This window comes from Chroicocephalus ridibundus, chromosome 6 (assembly GCF_963924245.1).
Source record: "Chroicocephalus ridibundus chromosome 6, bChrRid1.1, whole genome shotgun sequence".
NCBI lineage: Eukaryota > Metazoa > Chordata > Aves > Charadriiformes > Laridae > Chroicocephalus > Chroicocephalus ridibundus.
In genome coordinates, this window is record NC_086289.1 from 34,658,548 (window position 1) to 34,674,029 (window position 15,482).

General features: G+C 38.0%; 1 protein-coding gene across 1 annotated transcript in view; it reads left to right on the forward strand.

Moving 5' to 3' along the window:
• REEP3 (receptor accessory protein 3) overlaps window positions 1-14,386 on the forward strand; it is a 42,767-nt gene extending 28,381 nt beyond the window's left edge. The window contains exons 6-8 of the mRNA XM_063339165.1: window positions 6,772-6,919; window positions 9,411-9,562; window positions 10,336-14,386. Of these exons, the coding sequence (XP_063195235.1) occupies window positions 6,772-6,919; window positions 9,411-9,562; window positions 10,336-10,392 (357 nt within the window). The 3' untranslated portion in view covers window positions 10,393-14,386. The remainder of the gene's footprint in view (window positions 1-6,771; window positions 6,920-9,410; window positions 9,563-10,335) is intronic.
• Window positions 14,387-15,482: the final 1,096 nt, after the last annotated feature.

Below are 15,482 nucleotides of genomic sequence, written 5' to 3' on the forward strand. Positions count from 1 at the left end.
TTTTTTTTTTTTTTGAAGGAGCAGCCATGCTTATTCTGACATACTGGATCTCAAATTAGGAGTAGAAAATGTGGGAGGGTTACTTCAGGCAATGTGTATCCTACCTAATAGTCATTTAAACCAAAACACACACGCACACACACACGAAAGGTGTGTATGTCCTAGTTAAATGATAGTTTTAAGGTGATCAGGATTAACTTCCTGGGAATAAATGAAACTGCTTTGTTCATAGTAACAGGACTGAAAACCTGAACACTGTTAGTAGATAACGGAAAGCAATGTAGAGACCCCTGTCTGTCAAAGTTAAGTAGGTACAGCTAGCATTTAACTTGAATTTCTGTGCTTGTATGTGAACTTCTTTATAAATCAAACACACTTTGAAAAACTACATTTTCAAATGCTATCTCAAAAAGGTTTGGAAAAATAGTTATGCATCTCTTGTGTGTTCATTTTCTCTCATTTTAAAGATATATGCGGGTGGTAGTAAAAAAAACCACAACAAAACTTTTTGTTTTAAAATATGAACATAACAAGCCTAAAATACTGAGAATGTGATTGTTTGATCACTGGTTCCTTTTTTTTTTTTGTTATTCAGATTCTTAGTACTGCCTTGAGGCATGAAATAGAGTACACCTTTAAAGGGATGAAAGTATCCAGAGTGAAAACAGGTCATTTAAAAGAAACAAACCCAACAAACAAAACCTCAAAGTACTCCACTGGGAAAAAGTTTCAGAACTATGCTAAATGCTAAAATGCATATTCTTTGCCAAACAGCAAATCATAATTTGTTGCAGTGTGCACCTGTAATAGTACTTACGCGCTGTGTGTTTTTTCTTATGTCTGTATGTCTGGCTAAGGTTGAATATTTCCTTGTTAATCTTTATGGTGTTACAGAAATACTGTGTTTAAAAAAAAAAAAAAGGTAAGCCAAACAAAACCAAAACCAAAAAACCCCAACCACATACAGAAATACCTCCTCCTACTTTCTTCTGAAATAACAAATAACTTTTTCCTAAATGTCTGTGTTTAGATTTCATTGCTATTCAGCTGTGACTGGCAAGATGCCTGCTCTATTTGTTAAAACTTGTTAAACATGCTCATGAATATTTGTACAGAATTAGTTCAGTGCAGATGAGATGCTTGGGCAAAACAGCCATCACAATACCAAAGACCTAAAATAGACATGATTTTTAAACAGTATGAAAGAGGAGACTCACTGAAAAAAAAATCTTTGTTTTGGCATGTTAAACCTCTCTTAAGTTTGTCATTCCAGAAAGCTGAGTGTGGCCGCTCCATGCGAGCAAATGGAGACAATGCATATGTTCTTGATTTTTGTTCCCTGTTTTTCAAGAGTTGACTGCTGCCTCCAGCAGGTGAAAAGATTATCCCTTCAGTATGAGCTGGTGGAGCACACTGTAGGATTTCAGGAATGGAATCTTATTAGTGGGATCAGTTTTGATGGGAAGGAGACACACTTTCATCACTCTTTTTTTTTTTTTTTTTTTTTTTTTAATGCACGAGGAGGTCCAAGGAAAGCTTCTGTTCACTGAAATGTCCAAGCAAAAGACACTACGATGTCTGCTTATGCTGACTTTAGGAGGGTGGTAAAATTGCTTGGAAATTCTCTGGAATATTTTCAAGATGAAGTGTGGGAAAGAGCAGTTTTCTCCAAGAGTTGTCAAAGGAATATGGGATTAGTATTAAAAGGCGAGTTGGCTGTGTAGGGGAGGCTGGAGCAGCCAGCCAGGTCAGTCTACCAAAACTTGCCATAGTTTTAAACATGCTCTGCTGTAGTGAAGTTAAAATGTAATTGGCAGGAGTCATGGCTTATAGCTTACATTCCTATACTGGTATCTTTAGCTGGTACTAGTTAGACACAATTCGAATAAAATTTAGTGTTTCAGAACCCGCTAAATAGCATACATTAGAAAGTTAAATTGTGTTACTGTCATGTTAATTTAAGAAAACAAATCTTTGTAAAATGCTGATTTCAGGAAACTTAGAGATGAAATATGGCCTAGGCTTTTATAGTTTACTAATAAAAGATTTTATTTGCAGTATAAGAGAGTCAGCAACAAGATGTCTTTAATGATAGGAAAGTTGATGGAGCTCTTTCATCTCAATAGTATATGAATTTGTGGAAATTATGTCTGCAACACTAAGTTCCACCGATATACCTTGCATTTTGATGCACCTGCTTCCCAGTTCTGAGACGCCAGTTACCTGAACATTCCACTTTTGACCAAACAACACATAAATTTTCACTTCTCAAGCTGCTAGCAAACATTCATTTCTCTATCGCCACGTGTGGGATGGCTGCTATATAAGCTGTGAAATGCACTGTCCTTCTTTGAGGTCACACAAGTATTGTTTACTTGTAAAGTATTATTTGGTGGAAAAAAATTTAATAATAATACCTTTTGAGGGCTGTGTTTCTGCATGTCTCTTAGTTATCCTGAATCTGCTGCCTCTTTGCTGGTTGAATATCTTTCTAATGGCCTTGCCTCAGACTTCCCCTTCTTCCTGCTCAGGGCATGGCAGAGGAAGGAGCCAGCTGTGGTGAGCAGCCAGTGTCACTGTGGGCAGCTCAGCTCACCAGCAATATTCCTTTCATCCCTCCTCCCTGCTGGGACCGCCTGGCATGCTGCAGAGGTCACTCACAGGACAGCGGTCCCTCTCCAGGTTGAGAGGGAACAGAAGTCATTCCCTGTCAGCCCAGATCGGATCAGGGAGAGAACAGCTGGGAATGTGGGTGCTGCACACTGCAGCTCTGCAGCCACAAAGCTCCCAGCAGCTCTGTGGACACATGGTCCATTGAGAACTTGTCCAATGAAGGCAAGCGGCTTTGTTCAGTGATCCTGACCACTGAGGACAATTTAAACAACAACAAAAAAAGAGTCCCTGAGGCAGACATACCGTGTGGTGTCAGTTTACAGCAACTTCTCTGGGTGAAGTATATAGACTATAAAAATACATACCAAATAACAAAATAGAGAAGGGCATTTCATATATGAGGGTCAGCTGATGAGGCGGCATACTAATAGCTTAGTAGAGTCTGAGTATTCTCAAAAGGAGTCCCTTAAGTAGGCTATATTTATCAAGAGCTAGATTTAGAAACCCATTACATCTTAAATTAGTGCTTCAGGTTGGTCACTGGTAATGAATGTGGCCTCTGAAAGGCGTTCAATATATTTTAGGAAATACTATCGAATAAATAAGCAGACTTATTCTTCAAGACTTTCATTTTGTCTAAGACAACAGAAACTTCACAGTTCATCTCTCTTCAATGTTCATTTACACAGAAATTTGAGCACTGAAGTTTTTCTCTGCTTTTTTGCCTGCATTGTAATTATAAATGTTTGTGTCTCAATCTTTTGTGGTGTAGTTTAGTTGGCTGGCTCTGGGCTGGATGCAGCCCACTGTATTTCTTCTTTACTGACAGGAACTGTTGAAATAATGGGACACCAGTGCAGGTGTGGCAACTGCTCTGCCATCTTCTTGTGAGGAGCATCTCGGGGCTGAGTGTGTGGCTGGGGAGAGGTGATAGCTGCTGCCGTACCCATGGTGTGAGTGTGGAAGCAGGAGATCCCCCTTCAGCTCCACCTGCAAATTGGATTGCTCTGCCTTCTGTTTTGTGGGCAAACATCTTGCTTTCAAGCTGTAGCTAGTAACTCTCTGAACTTTCAAGCAAGATATATAAGCTCTTAATGCATTAATATTCTAAATGTGAATGTTACTGTCACAGTTCCTGCAGTAGAGGGTACGTAATGTCACATTTCCTGCAGTAGAGGGTATTTAATATTTTTCAGCCAGACTTTCATTCTGAGCTGGTAGTAATCCAGCCCCTCGTGGAATGCTTTGTTTCAGGAGAAAGCAATTATCTGCTTCTTTTGAGCATGGGGAGTGGAAGAATCTTGCTAAATCTTAAGTGTTGTATGAACACAGTAGTGTGTGGAGGTTTTTTAATTACAAAACTTTTGTTGATTACAAAAAAACCACACCCACACAAAATGCCTTGAAAATTGTTCTTCAATTAGTCTATGCAGTGGTGTGAAGTAGATATCAATCCTGATTTAGCTAGACTGGATCTTCCCAGGGGTGGGATGGAGACTGCATTCAGGCAGGAGGAGAGCTGGGGGGGATGGTAGGCAGTACCTGCATAGGATTAGGATAATGTGTGACTGTGCAGTACAGCAGTGGTTGTGCAGCCCCTGTTCCTGCTGTGACTCTCGAGCACATGTGCTGTATCTCTTATTTGTATATGTATCCTTTTTTAAATTTCTTAATGTTTGCTGTGTGTAACTTGAGTGAAACTTTCCATCTTGGCAAGTACTTTTGGAATGAAGGGCCCATTGTATGAATCCGTTATGTGCTCGCTGAATGAGGCAGTGCTCCACAGGAGCTCTAGCCTCATCGGGTGAGCAGTCTGGTTAAGGGCACAATGTTATTTTATGGCACATATTCACATATTTTGACTTTTTTCCCCCCTTTGAAAAACAAAATTCTGTATCCAAAAGCAGCGCTGAAAAATAAGGTTGAACATTTCCAGCTTGGATCTGGTCCTTGATATCTACAGTGGAATAGGAAGTACAAGCTTGTGATGTGACTTCTTCTTAGCATGCTAGTTTTTATAATCTTAATTCCATGATCTTGTACAATTTCCAAATGTCTTTTCATAGTACATCACATGATGAATGAACTTGCTGTGCAACTGTTATGCAAGTGTGGCTCTGTACTTTTGTTTCTGGGGAAATCCAACTTCTGTCAGTATTTTATAGTAGGTTCTGTCCATACTTAGTGAGTTGGAGTTGTGCTGAATTTATATGGATTGTGCTGAGAACCAACTGGGTCCATTTTATGCATTCATCGGTGTTCATTCAGTGATTGATACCTGAGTCCATTTGCATCTCTTCAAGTAGAGGATGGAGACCGATCAACAGTCGTATGTGTTCTAGCAGATGCTGTAAGCTGTTACTTGTCAAAAGAAGCAGTCCCATCTCAGTTCCCTTCCCTAGTGCCCTAACAGCTGACTATTAGTTCTCAGGCATAGCTGGTTCCTGATTTGGTTTACTGTGCAAATGCTTTTCAAAGCAAGAACTGGAGTAGTGGAAGGGCAGGATTCCTGCCTTAAAGCAGGACAGACCTGCGTTAAATAAGCCATTTAAGGGAATAAATTTAAGTTCAGAATTTCTACAGTAGTTCATACACAGGCTGTACAGTGTCAGTAGTGCATTTAACTCAAAGGCAAGCTGTAGTTGTGTTCTTGAGAACTGTCAGTCATCCTACATGTATGTAGGAAGAGCTAGAAAAGGAAAGGCTTCTACTTCTCTCGTAGGAAGCCCTTTCTTTATTATTATTTAGTGTCAATGTACAAATGGTGGTGTAAAAATTAAAATCGTTTTTTCTTGCCTGTGTAGCACACTGTCTTAGCTTTATATACTATACTACTGACTAAGCAATTAGAAAATGAGTATTAGGTTTCAGCCACTTCCCCCCCTCTGCCTTTGGTGGCCATGCAAGCTTAAGGAGTATCACTCTGTCTCTTCACTTTACGTGGCTATTTTTAACATGGAATAATGTAGTGTGCTGGTCTGCCATCTGCAAACAGTTGTTGCCACGAGAGTGGGAACAAATGGCTGCAGCCACTGGTACAAGAACTGCCTTACGCTGGTACTGTTGCAGAGGAAGGTGTGTGGAATTGTACCCGGATTTCTGCTACTGCTTGCTAACATAATGCTGAAATGAGGAATTTTACTTAAGAGCTTTGTTTGTGAGAATGAAACAAAATCTTGAATCCTTGCTCAAACTGGGATTCATGCACAGGCTTGTCAGCCTTCCTCTGAAATGGTTATTTTTTGCCTCATATGCCAGAGAGGGAAGAATTAAATGTTATTTTAACATGACATTGAGTAATGTGCTTGTCCTTTTAGTTGCTTATACAATAAATTAAGCTTCAGTGCTTTAGTAATAAGATCATCTGGTGTAAGATGAAGGAGCTGCTTGACAACCCTTCTTCCCAAAGGGGAACTTTCTGTTTGTCCTATATAGAAAAGATGTAAAGAGATGGAATACTAATGTTCAAATATGATCAACTATTCTTATATATAGCATTATATTTTGGGTTGGTATTATGTCAGTAAACCTATGTTAGTAAGAGAACCTGCTGGCCTGTAGTCCAGGCAGGACCTCTTTGCTTTGTTTGGTTTCAAGTTTCTGTCAACTAGAGCTTTTGTAGTGCTGTCAGTTTGTTTCTTGGTTACTTGAGTTAATGTTACAGAGTGTATTTTTAACACTTTTCTTTTTCTTCTGCATATTCAAATCTGTAGAGGGTAAAAATATAAAAGAACAGAAATCTTTATTTGTCTTCAACCAAACTTTTTAAAACGCAAGTGTTAAAGCTGCTGTCACGCTACCTAGCACTGCTAGAGAAGTATAATGTTTGAAGTGACTTGAGCACTTCTCATGGTTTTTTTTGTTTTTGAAACACTTCCCTCACCCAAAAAGCCTTTATTTGCTCAGATTAAAGGAGTGAAATGAGACATTTGTAATGAAATTGCCAGTTTATCTGTAACTTCTCTTTTGTCTAGGAGCAATATAGAGTTAAGCTTGGGTAAAAGCAATACTTAAAGCAAATGTAAGTCTGCCGCATGCTTATGTTCAATGAATTTTGTAGTGCAACAAGAAAGCATGGGCTTAAACATCTTAACCCAACTTGAACAGCAAAGTCAAACCTCTGCTTTGTTTTAAAGATACTGTTGTTGTTTATTTCAGAGTCAAGGTGCGATAACTGAGAAATTGAGAAGTTTCAGTATGCATGATTTGACTACTATACAAGGAGATGAGCCAGTAGGACAGGGGCCCTATCAGACATTACCAGAAGCAAAAAAGAAAACCAGAGCCTCTGCAAGTGAATCTTCAGGTAAGTATCTGTCTTCTGTTTTTTTGAGCTAAAAGAACAATTCACCGAAGGCTGAAGTGGGAAAGCGGGAATACATTTATCCCATTTAGAAATGGAAAAGGCCTTAAAGAATTCCAGTGAACTTGAACAGAGTTGACTTGAGTAAGATATATTACAACAGTTAAGAAATGCTCCCTGAACTTTCTTCTTACAGCCACTAACGGTGTAGTCATACTGTATTCATTACTGCTATCTTTGCCAATTAGCAACGAGAATTCCTTGCCAAAACAAAGCTTAATTGGAAATAAAAAAATACGTGATTAAGTGGTGTTTCTGTGACAAATACACAAAAAGTTTAAACGTGAAAATTTATGGAAACTCAATAAATAGGAAGAGAAAATGAATGGAAATTAGTTCAGTAGGTCCGTAATGATAGTTCAAAATACAAAATTGCTTGTGATGATAGGAATAATGAAGGCATTAAGTTATCATAATGGATTGATGCATATCAACACCCAGTTTTATTATTTTATTATCATGTTACATATCATCATCATCACTTTGCTCTTGAGCCTATGAAGGAAGGTTTCAGTGGAACCTTGAAGGAAGGTTTCAGTGGAAGGCTGTCAATTGCACCTTTTAAAATGGTGAGGCTACGATGTTAAGCAGTTGATATTTCCCACAAATGAAATAGCTCTAGTCTATTTTTTTTTCTTTTCGCCTAAGCCTGTCACTTGTTCTCATCCCTGCATTTCAAGGAGGGGGGGGTGCTTGTGGAACACAAGGAATTCCAGGAATCACATGGTAGCCCATGGTGTTTCTGAGGAATAAATGGCCACCTGAATGGTGCTAAGCTGAATTGCTAATTGAGCCCAGAAGGTATCCTGTGCAGGTCAGTGTAAAGATGGGGGTACTGGCCAGAGAGAAAGCCCATGAATTCGAGAGTTGCATTAGGGATGATGTCACTGCAGCTGTTGTTCAGGGGCTATTCCTCTGTAACAGAGCATTAGTTATTTATCTGAAATAGCTTGCAAATGCTCAAAATTCCTTTTTTTTTTTTTTATTAGTCAGATACAGATTATACTGTGTAAATAACCACTGATAGTAAGATTCAATCTCACAAGTCAAAATGCTTTCTTAGAGCTAGTATAACTTAATTGTTTCTATTCCTGGACCCAAATGTAGTATACACTTCTAGTTTTTTTTTTCTTTGAAGCTTCTTCAGCATTAGCGATTTAAAATGAGAACAAACCACGGACCACAAATAGACTTAGGAATACTGTGTAGCAATATTTCATTGCACTTAACGGAATATTATCTTTTTGTGATCTAAGCTGTGAGCTCCCATGCAAATCAGTTGAAAAGACCTAGCTGTAGAAGGCCATTGATAACAGGATGGTGAGTTGCCAGTATGCTTGCTGTGAAAGAGGCAAATGTGATTTTGATTCATCAGAAGTGTTACAAATAGAGATAAGGAAGTATTGGTGTCATTGCAAACATTCCTAGTCAGAAGCTATATGAGTAACAGATGTGATTGAAATTTTCCATAATGAAAATGATGAATTGAAACTATTGAAGGCAGAGACATGTTGCCTCTAGAATGGCAAAATGAGGCAAGTCTGCCTTAAGGAGCTGTAGAGTAGGTTAATGTGATTCTAATTTCATGAAAAAAATGAAATGACCAAAAGAAATTAATCTAATCAAGCCTAAATAAAATATTGGTTTAAGATGAAATGTACATTGAACATGAATAAAGTTGGGTTTGGAGTCTAAAAGGTGTCTCCAAGTACTATGGCTTGTACGTTCTGCAACGGCCTTTTCAAAAAGAGGAGAGCTTGGCAGGGGGGAAGAACCGGATGACATTCGGGGGTGTTTGATACCTCTATGACGGGGATTCAGGGCTTTTGGACCCCAAGGATCTCTTCATCATGTGTTTTTAAGCAGTTTGCGCCCTCTAGTGAGAAACTCTGGTAGTCTTGGTCCTGTTTTTGCTGGATGTAAACAACCCTTGAGAGTACTTTGATATTGTATCTATCCGAAAGGAACTTTGGTATTAAATATGCAGAGTGGTATGCAAGTATCAAGAAAGGTCCAATAAATCATAGAATGGCTTGGGTTGGAAGGGACCTTTAAAGATTACCTAGTCCAACCCCCCTCCCATGGGGATCATGGCCAAAAATCTCCAGTACTCCTCAAGGTAACCGCTGAGGTTGTTACAGTTCAGTGTAAAGCAGAAGATGGTAGCAGATTGGTGGTTTAACTTTTGGCAGTTAAGGGACCACTGCATTACATATCTGTGGAATGAAATGGCTCATTACTTAAAAAAGGCACGATTATACGTAACAAGCTCCTGGTAGTGTAGATTTTTTGCTGTTTTGAAACAGCTGGCAGACTGACCATATCATTTAAAAGAATGAGAGATGTGCGTTAAAGATGAAACTCGTGGCTTTCTTTGACATCTAAAAGTTACAGATGCTTCTTATTAAACATTTTTATAAAATTGTTTTTAAAGGTTACAAAACTCCCCTGGAAAAAAATCCTGGAGATGATAAAACAGATGAAGAGGTGGAGGGGACACATTCGGAGGATGAAATGTTTGCTCAGAGAGGCCTTCGAAGAACTCAGAGCATGAAATCTGTAAAAAGTATTAAAGGTCGTAAAGAGGCAAGTATAATCTTAACTATCGAGTTTGTTTTTAACAATGTACCTTGAGATTTTGAATAATGCAGAATTTTTTTTTTCTTAATCTTAGAGGGGTTATCAACAGTAACTGGGTTGTGGAATGCTAAATGGAGAAGGAAGTATGTGATAATAACAGCTAAGCTTGGAGCTTTTGTACTTTAGAGTTTTTAAGGGCAATACGTAAATCAAACTAAGCAAGGAAAAAGGGAGGAGGAGATTAAATAGACTCTGTGCCTGTAATACTAATTTTGACACCACTGAGCCCAAATTCCAGCAACTGCTTACTTTGAGAGGGGTGTAGATAGTGGTACTGTCATCTGCATTTGCATGTCTTGGTTGTGCACACTTAAACATCTGCAGTTTAATGGATTAAAGAAGATTCAGAATTATTTAGTTCCCATAGACATATGGCCACCTTTGACTTGTAACCCACAAAGTGAAGATTCTACATAGGGTTCAATGTATTTTATATCTGTATGTGTCACAACATTTAAAGATACTTCAGGATAAATATGGAATCTCACAAAAGTTTTTGGGAAAACTTTTGAGACTTGCCCTTCTTGTCCAATTCTGTTGAATGAGATACAGTTTGTATCTCGTTCAGTTGTAGGTAGATTCTCTTACTGAATCTGTAGAGTGTCCAAAGCACATTTAAAGATACTTACTAGATTGGATTAGTGACAAAGTACATAATATTTTTGCCTGAAGTGATAACAACTCTTTGTTAAGTTAAATTTTTTTTTTCCTCCCCTCAGATACGGTATGGATCACTGAAATACAGAGTAAAGAAGAGAACCGCTGTATACTTCTAAGTGTATTGCACAATGCCTGCAAGACAAACTGCTGTATTATAATAACTTGAATTCAGTGCGTCGTAAAGATCTGTGTATGATTCATATAATAAGTATGTATGAATAGATATGGTAGGACTTGGTTTTATGAACCTAAATGGTTGGTAAAGTATTACTTTGCTTTTCTATAATTGCTTATTGTTTAGACTTAAATCTGGACAAGTTATAGTATGAATTTCAGCACTCCTTAAATGGGAGTTAAATGAGTAATAGGAAACAGCCTTTTTCCAGAGGTACTGAACAGACCAGAATAATTACAACTCTGATTGAATTAGCAGAAGTTGTAAGCGTTTGGAACTTGTGAAAATCAAATCCATGGTGTCCCTAAGTTTACATGGAAAGATAGGTATACTTGAAATATTTTGCTGAACTACAATTCCTGAAAAAGCCTTTGTGTAATTTAAAAATGTACAGTGTAAAGGACAGTAGATGATGGTGGGGAAGGAAAAGGAAAGACGTGGTAGATATCCTTAAGATCATCTTCTTGCATCATACTGCCAAGCTTAACAAACTTATATTGTAATATTAATAGGTGCAAACTGGGGGTACATTTAGCACTTTATGCAAAACTGTAGTTTTGCACACTCTTACTGATTTACAGCTGCACATTCATTTTAGTAACTTCTTAAGTAGGTTAGACTTATCTTTGAATGCCAGCAATTCTTGTATTTCATGGTCTTTTTAAAATTTATCTTGATTGCTTAAGCACACTTAGGATGCTGTAGATAATTGCTACTAACAATTAACAATATTATCAGGTGCCTTTCTATGTATTACAAGGCTGTGTGGGTTTTTTGTCTGTGTGGGTTTTTCTTGTTTTGTGGGGGTTTTTTTTGTTGCTGTTTTGTTTGTCTGTCTTCATCCTTCACCTGGAGAGATGTAACATGATTTAAGTCAGTTTGGTTAAAACTGTGGTAAGCAAAACTTGTAGCAATTCCAGTGATAGACCTCAGGGATCTGATCAGCCCATCAGCTGCGTATTAAAGTCATGCTAATGTGAAGGCATGTATGATAGATTTATTCAGGCCCTGGTTTGGTTTTGCTCTGCATTGCTTTAAGAGTGAATATATATATATATTAGAACATGTATGTGTGTATATTTCATATCACATGTGAATTCTAAAATTGGCTGTGTAGTACTTTCTTTTATTGCTAAAGTTATTACTAAAATATTTACATGCGAATAGCTTTTTTCTGTAAGTCTAGCTGATTTAGTCAGCCTTTTTATTAAGTTGGAGTCCTGTGGCATAACTGTTTGCACAGAGATTAATTTTGGAATGTCATTTAAGGCAGGGACTTGTCAAAATGACTTTTTGAGGTCCTCTTTGGTTCTATTTTCTGCAATTCTGAGAATTAGGATGACTTTCGTTTTCTGTGTGACTGTGTTTCTACTGTGGATTCAGGGAGAAAACACCCACTTTTTGTAGATAGTATTTTATTACTTGGCACGGGGAGAGATGGCCTTACTTTCCTTGAAGTGAAAATGGCATGTGATCCCTCTTATCCTTGGATCTCGGATTCCAGTCCTTAGACCTTCCCCGAGGTATGACAGTCATCTGCAAATCTACTGCAGCGCTTTTAAACATATTCTTAAAGCTTGGGCCTGCTGCAGTCCTTTTTCCTTATGTTACAGCTATAGCGGGTTCACTACTGGTAGGCATTTAATGGCCTGTTAATATATCCTGGCACTTGAAGTAGTCTTCTGTAGGCTTTGGGCCAGGGTTTGAATTGTATGCATAAAAATGCAGCTGGTCTGTATTGGCATCGCGTTACTCGCTTGCTGTTGCAGGCCTTTGTAAGCCAAGTGCAAAGCCTTGGTCAAATGTAACAATACTGATGACGCAGTGCTTTTAGCTTCTCCGAGGAAGTTAAATGCTTTAGTAAAAAGTTGTAATAGTCCATATGGGATTAAAAGATCAAGGACCATGTTACTGTACTCAAAGACGCAGTACCAGAAGACAGGAAGGCTGCTCTCTTCCAATGAGTAAAGTGCAAAAATCCCATCCTCTAACCAAAACTGCAGGTTGTGATCCAGCTCTTATAGGGAGCTGTTGTCTGTGGGGGAGGCAGTGATCAGAAAGGCAGCCCCCCAGGTTACGGTTCATCACTTGCGCCCCAACAATGTTTGTGCTTCTCATCTGTTTCCCTGAAAGTAGGGAAAGGCTGTCTGTGTGTTTAGGTATGTAAGACATTAGAGGAAACTGAGGCTTTTGTATTTGCATCTTGTCCCTCTTTGAAGATTTGACTAAGCTGGGCCTTGGGTGGAATCTCTCTTACACTCCAGTTGAGCATCCTCCTTGAGCACTTGCTGCCACCTCTTGCTCTAACTCATCGTGTTTGTTCTATGGGCAACCATGTCAATAAAATTGTCATCTATCTACAAATCATAATCCTGTAGGAAGGAGCAGGGTAAGCCCTTCTTTCAGAATCACAGTTCCTGTTACAGGTTCATGTAGATCCTGTTTTGGGGTTGTGTTCTTTTCACATTTCCAGGGCTAGAGATCATTCGAGTAGTTTCGGCTCTGCCACGCTTGTGGTCAGTAAGTTGCTCTACGTGTCGTTATGTACTTGAGGCTGTAATTTCTGGCAGACATAACTTGCTAATTAAGTAGTGACAAAGGCTAAATAAACTCTCCTTTTTCTGAGCTATGCGTAGAGCTAGGAAAGCTGGCAGTATTATTCCTATTCATGACTGTTTGCATATAAATGTACTTGTTTTTTCTCAGATACTCTCTTAAGTGGTAAAACTTCCAGTGTTTTCCCAGCTGGTTTTTTCAGTCTAATATCCTACTGTAAAATTCTTTTCTTGACAGCTTGATTTTGCTCTCTGAATTAATTCATCCTGAAACTGGTTCACTGTGTTATCTTAATTATTTTTTTCCTTGCTGTTCATTGTCAGCTGATGCTGGGCAGGGCACAATGGCATGATTAGCTTTCATCCCAATGATATGTATTTCTCTCTGCTGCTTGGATTTAGTTTAGTTTGGTTTTGAAACACTACACAATCTTTTAAACTTTGTGTACAGGGAGTTTTCAAACATATCTGCCTTAGCAACTGCAAAAGCGATCTGTCTAGCTCTTGCCAGTAAACTTCTTGGAAAAATGTTAAAAAAAATCAAAATTTAACTTAATATTCTCTTTGGTTTTGGAGTGTTAAATGTAGTTCATATCAAATTATATGATCTTATGAACAAAATGTCTCCGGAGAATTGACTGACCACGACCAACAGGACTGATAATATAATTAAAGAAAACCTTACACAGAGGTTAAAGGTACTTTAAAAGAGAATATGTATTTCTTGTTAAATCATATGAAGGTTTCAAGCCTTTCCAAAATATATTTGAAGTGACTCAGATTTCTCAGCAAGAGCCTGCTGTATGTGTTAAAATGCACAGTTTGAGATGAGGATTAACTTGATGGCCTTGGTTGCAAATAAATTTAGGCCAGACTCTGATTACAAGGTAATTGCCAATATTAGCTACTTAATGCTAATTGCTTTGCTATGTGAAAGTAAATGAATATTATCCAAAATACTTTTTGCAAACTACAATGAATTTTAAAAGGAACAGAAGATAATTTGGTTAAACAGAATGGTGGAGTAAACGCTAGATGCGTTTAACACACTGTTCATGACAAAAGATGCATTTTATTTTTGGTGTTGCATTTATTAATGGGAAATTGGTATTTTTAAGTATTTTTCTACAAAAATATGTATGTGCAAAAGCAATCCTTCAACATTTTTCAAGAACTCATGTTTTTAAATGCTACAGACCAGAGACTGTCTACCTTGAGACTGAAGTTAGTAGCTTTAAAAAAAAATGCAATGCAAGCTTTAATTTTTATATTGTAATAATAACTTGCTGTCAACTTGTTTACATATTTGTAGGAGGGAAAGCTTCATTATGCATTGACTTATCTTGATACTATCTTTAATAAATGCTGCTTTGAACAGGATGCAGTGGATATTTTATTACCTGAATTATGATTAACAAATTAGTCAGTGTAATCTGTGTTCTATTATTTATTATAACGATTCCAGTACTGAAACAACCTGTCTGAATTTTGAAGAGACTTTTAAAACTGTTTGAAATACGACTAAACTGTCACTGAGGTTTTGCTATGGAGCCTGATGCTGATTTAATCTTAAATGAAACTTACCCTGCTAGAGGTAACTTGAAAATGCTTTAGTGTTACATATTTTGATTAGACGTTCAGTTTGGAGTCAACTCAAAATAAGATGCTTAGTCTCCCAAAAGAGTATGGCTTCCCGGGGAACTGTTGGACTTTTTTTTTTTTTTATTAAATTAAACCACTTCTAGTGCTAGCCTCTTTTTAATATTTTTTTTATTGATGCCGCTTTACTGTTGTTTGTGCCAACAAACAGATTTTGTTTTGTATTTCCTAGTCAAATCGAGTTCTTCTGGTAACCAGCGAAAGAGGTGCATAGGTAAACCTGAGCCTTTTCATTTTCAAACCTCACTTCAAGCAAGCTGTTAACACCCCCAGTAAAATCCAAGCAAAAATCCTCGGTAACCACATTTTCTGGACCTTTTTTGCAGGGCTTCCTACTTACTGCCTCAAAGGAAAGAATTTCTTGATATGGTAAACTAAGGAGAAAGATTTAAAAACTACTATTTATTGCTACTGTCTCCTAAGCATTATGAAAATGTTCCCCAGAAGCACAGATTGATTGTAAGGGACCTTGCAGTGCTTCAGTTCCAAACGTCAGAACAGTCATACAGTACTAACTCCCTACCTACTGAAGAAATTGTGGGTGTCAGAAAACAATGCTGATGTCTTCACCCCCGCCTTTGTTTGTTCAACTAATGTTTAGCAGGTAGCAGGAACATTGGTCAATGCGGGCTAAGAGCTGTCTTCCTGCTGTTTAACATGATGCTGGTGAAGACCTGCTCAGGTCTAGATTATCTGGTGATTCTAAAATAGTGCCAGTACGTATGTCCTAGGCTAAAATGTTTAAGACAAAGCAGATGCAGCAATGGTGACAGTTTTTTGGGGCCTTTTTTTTTCCTTGAGACTTTAAGTTTGTGTA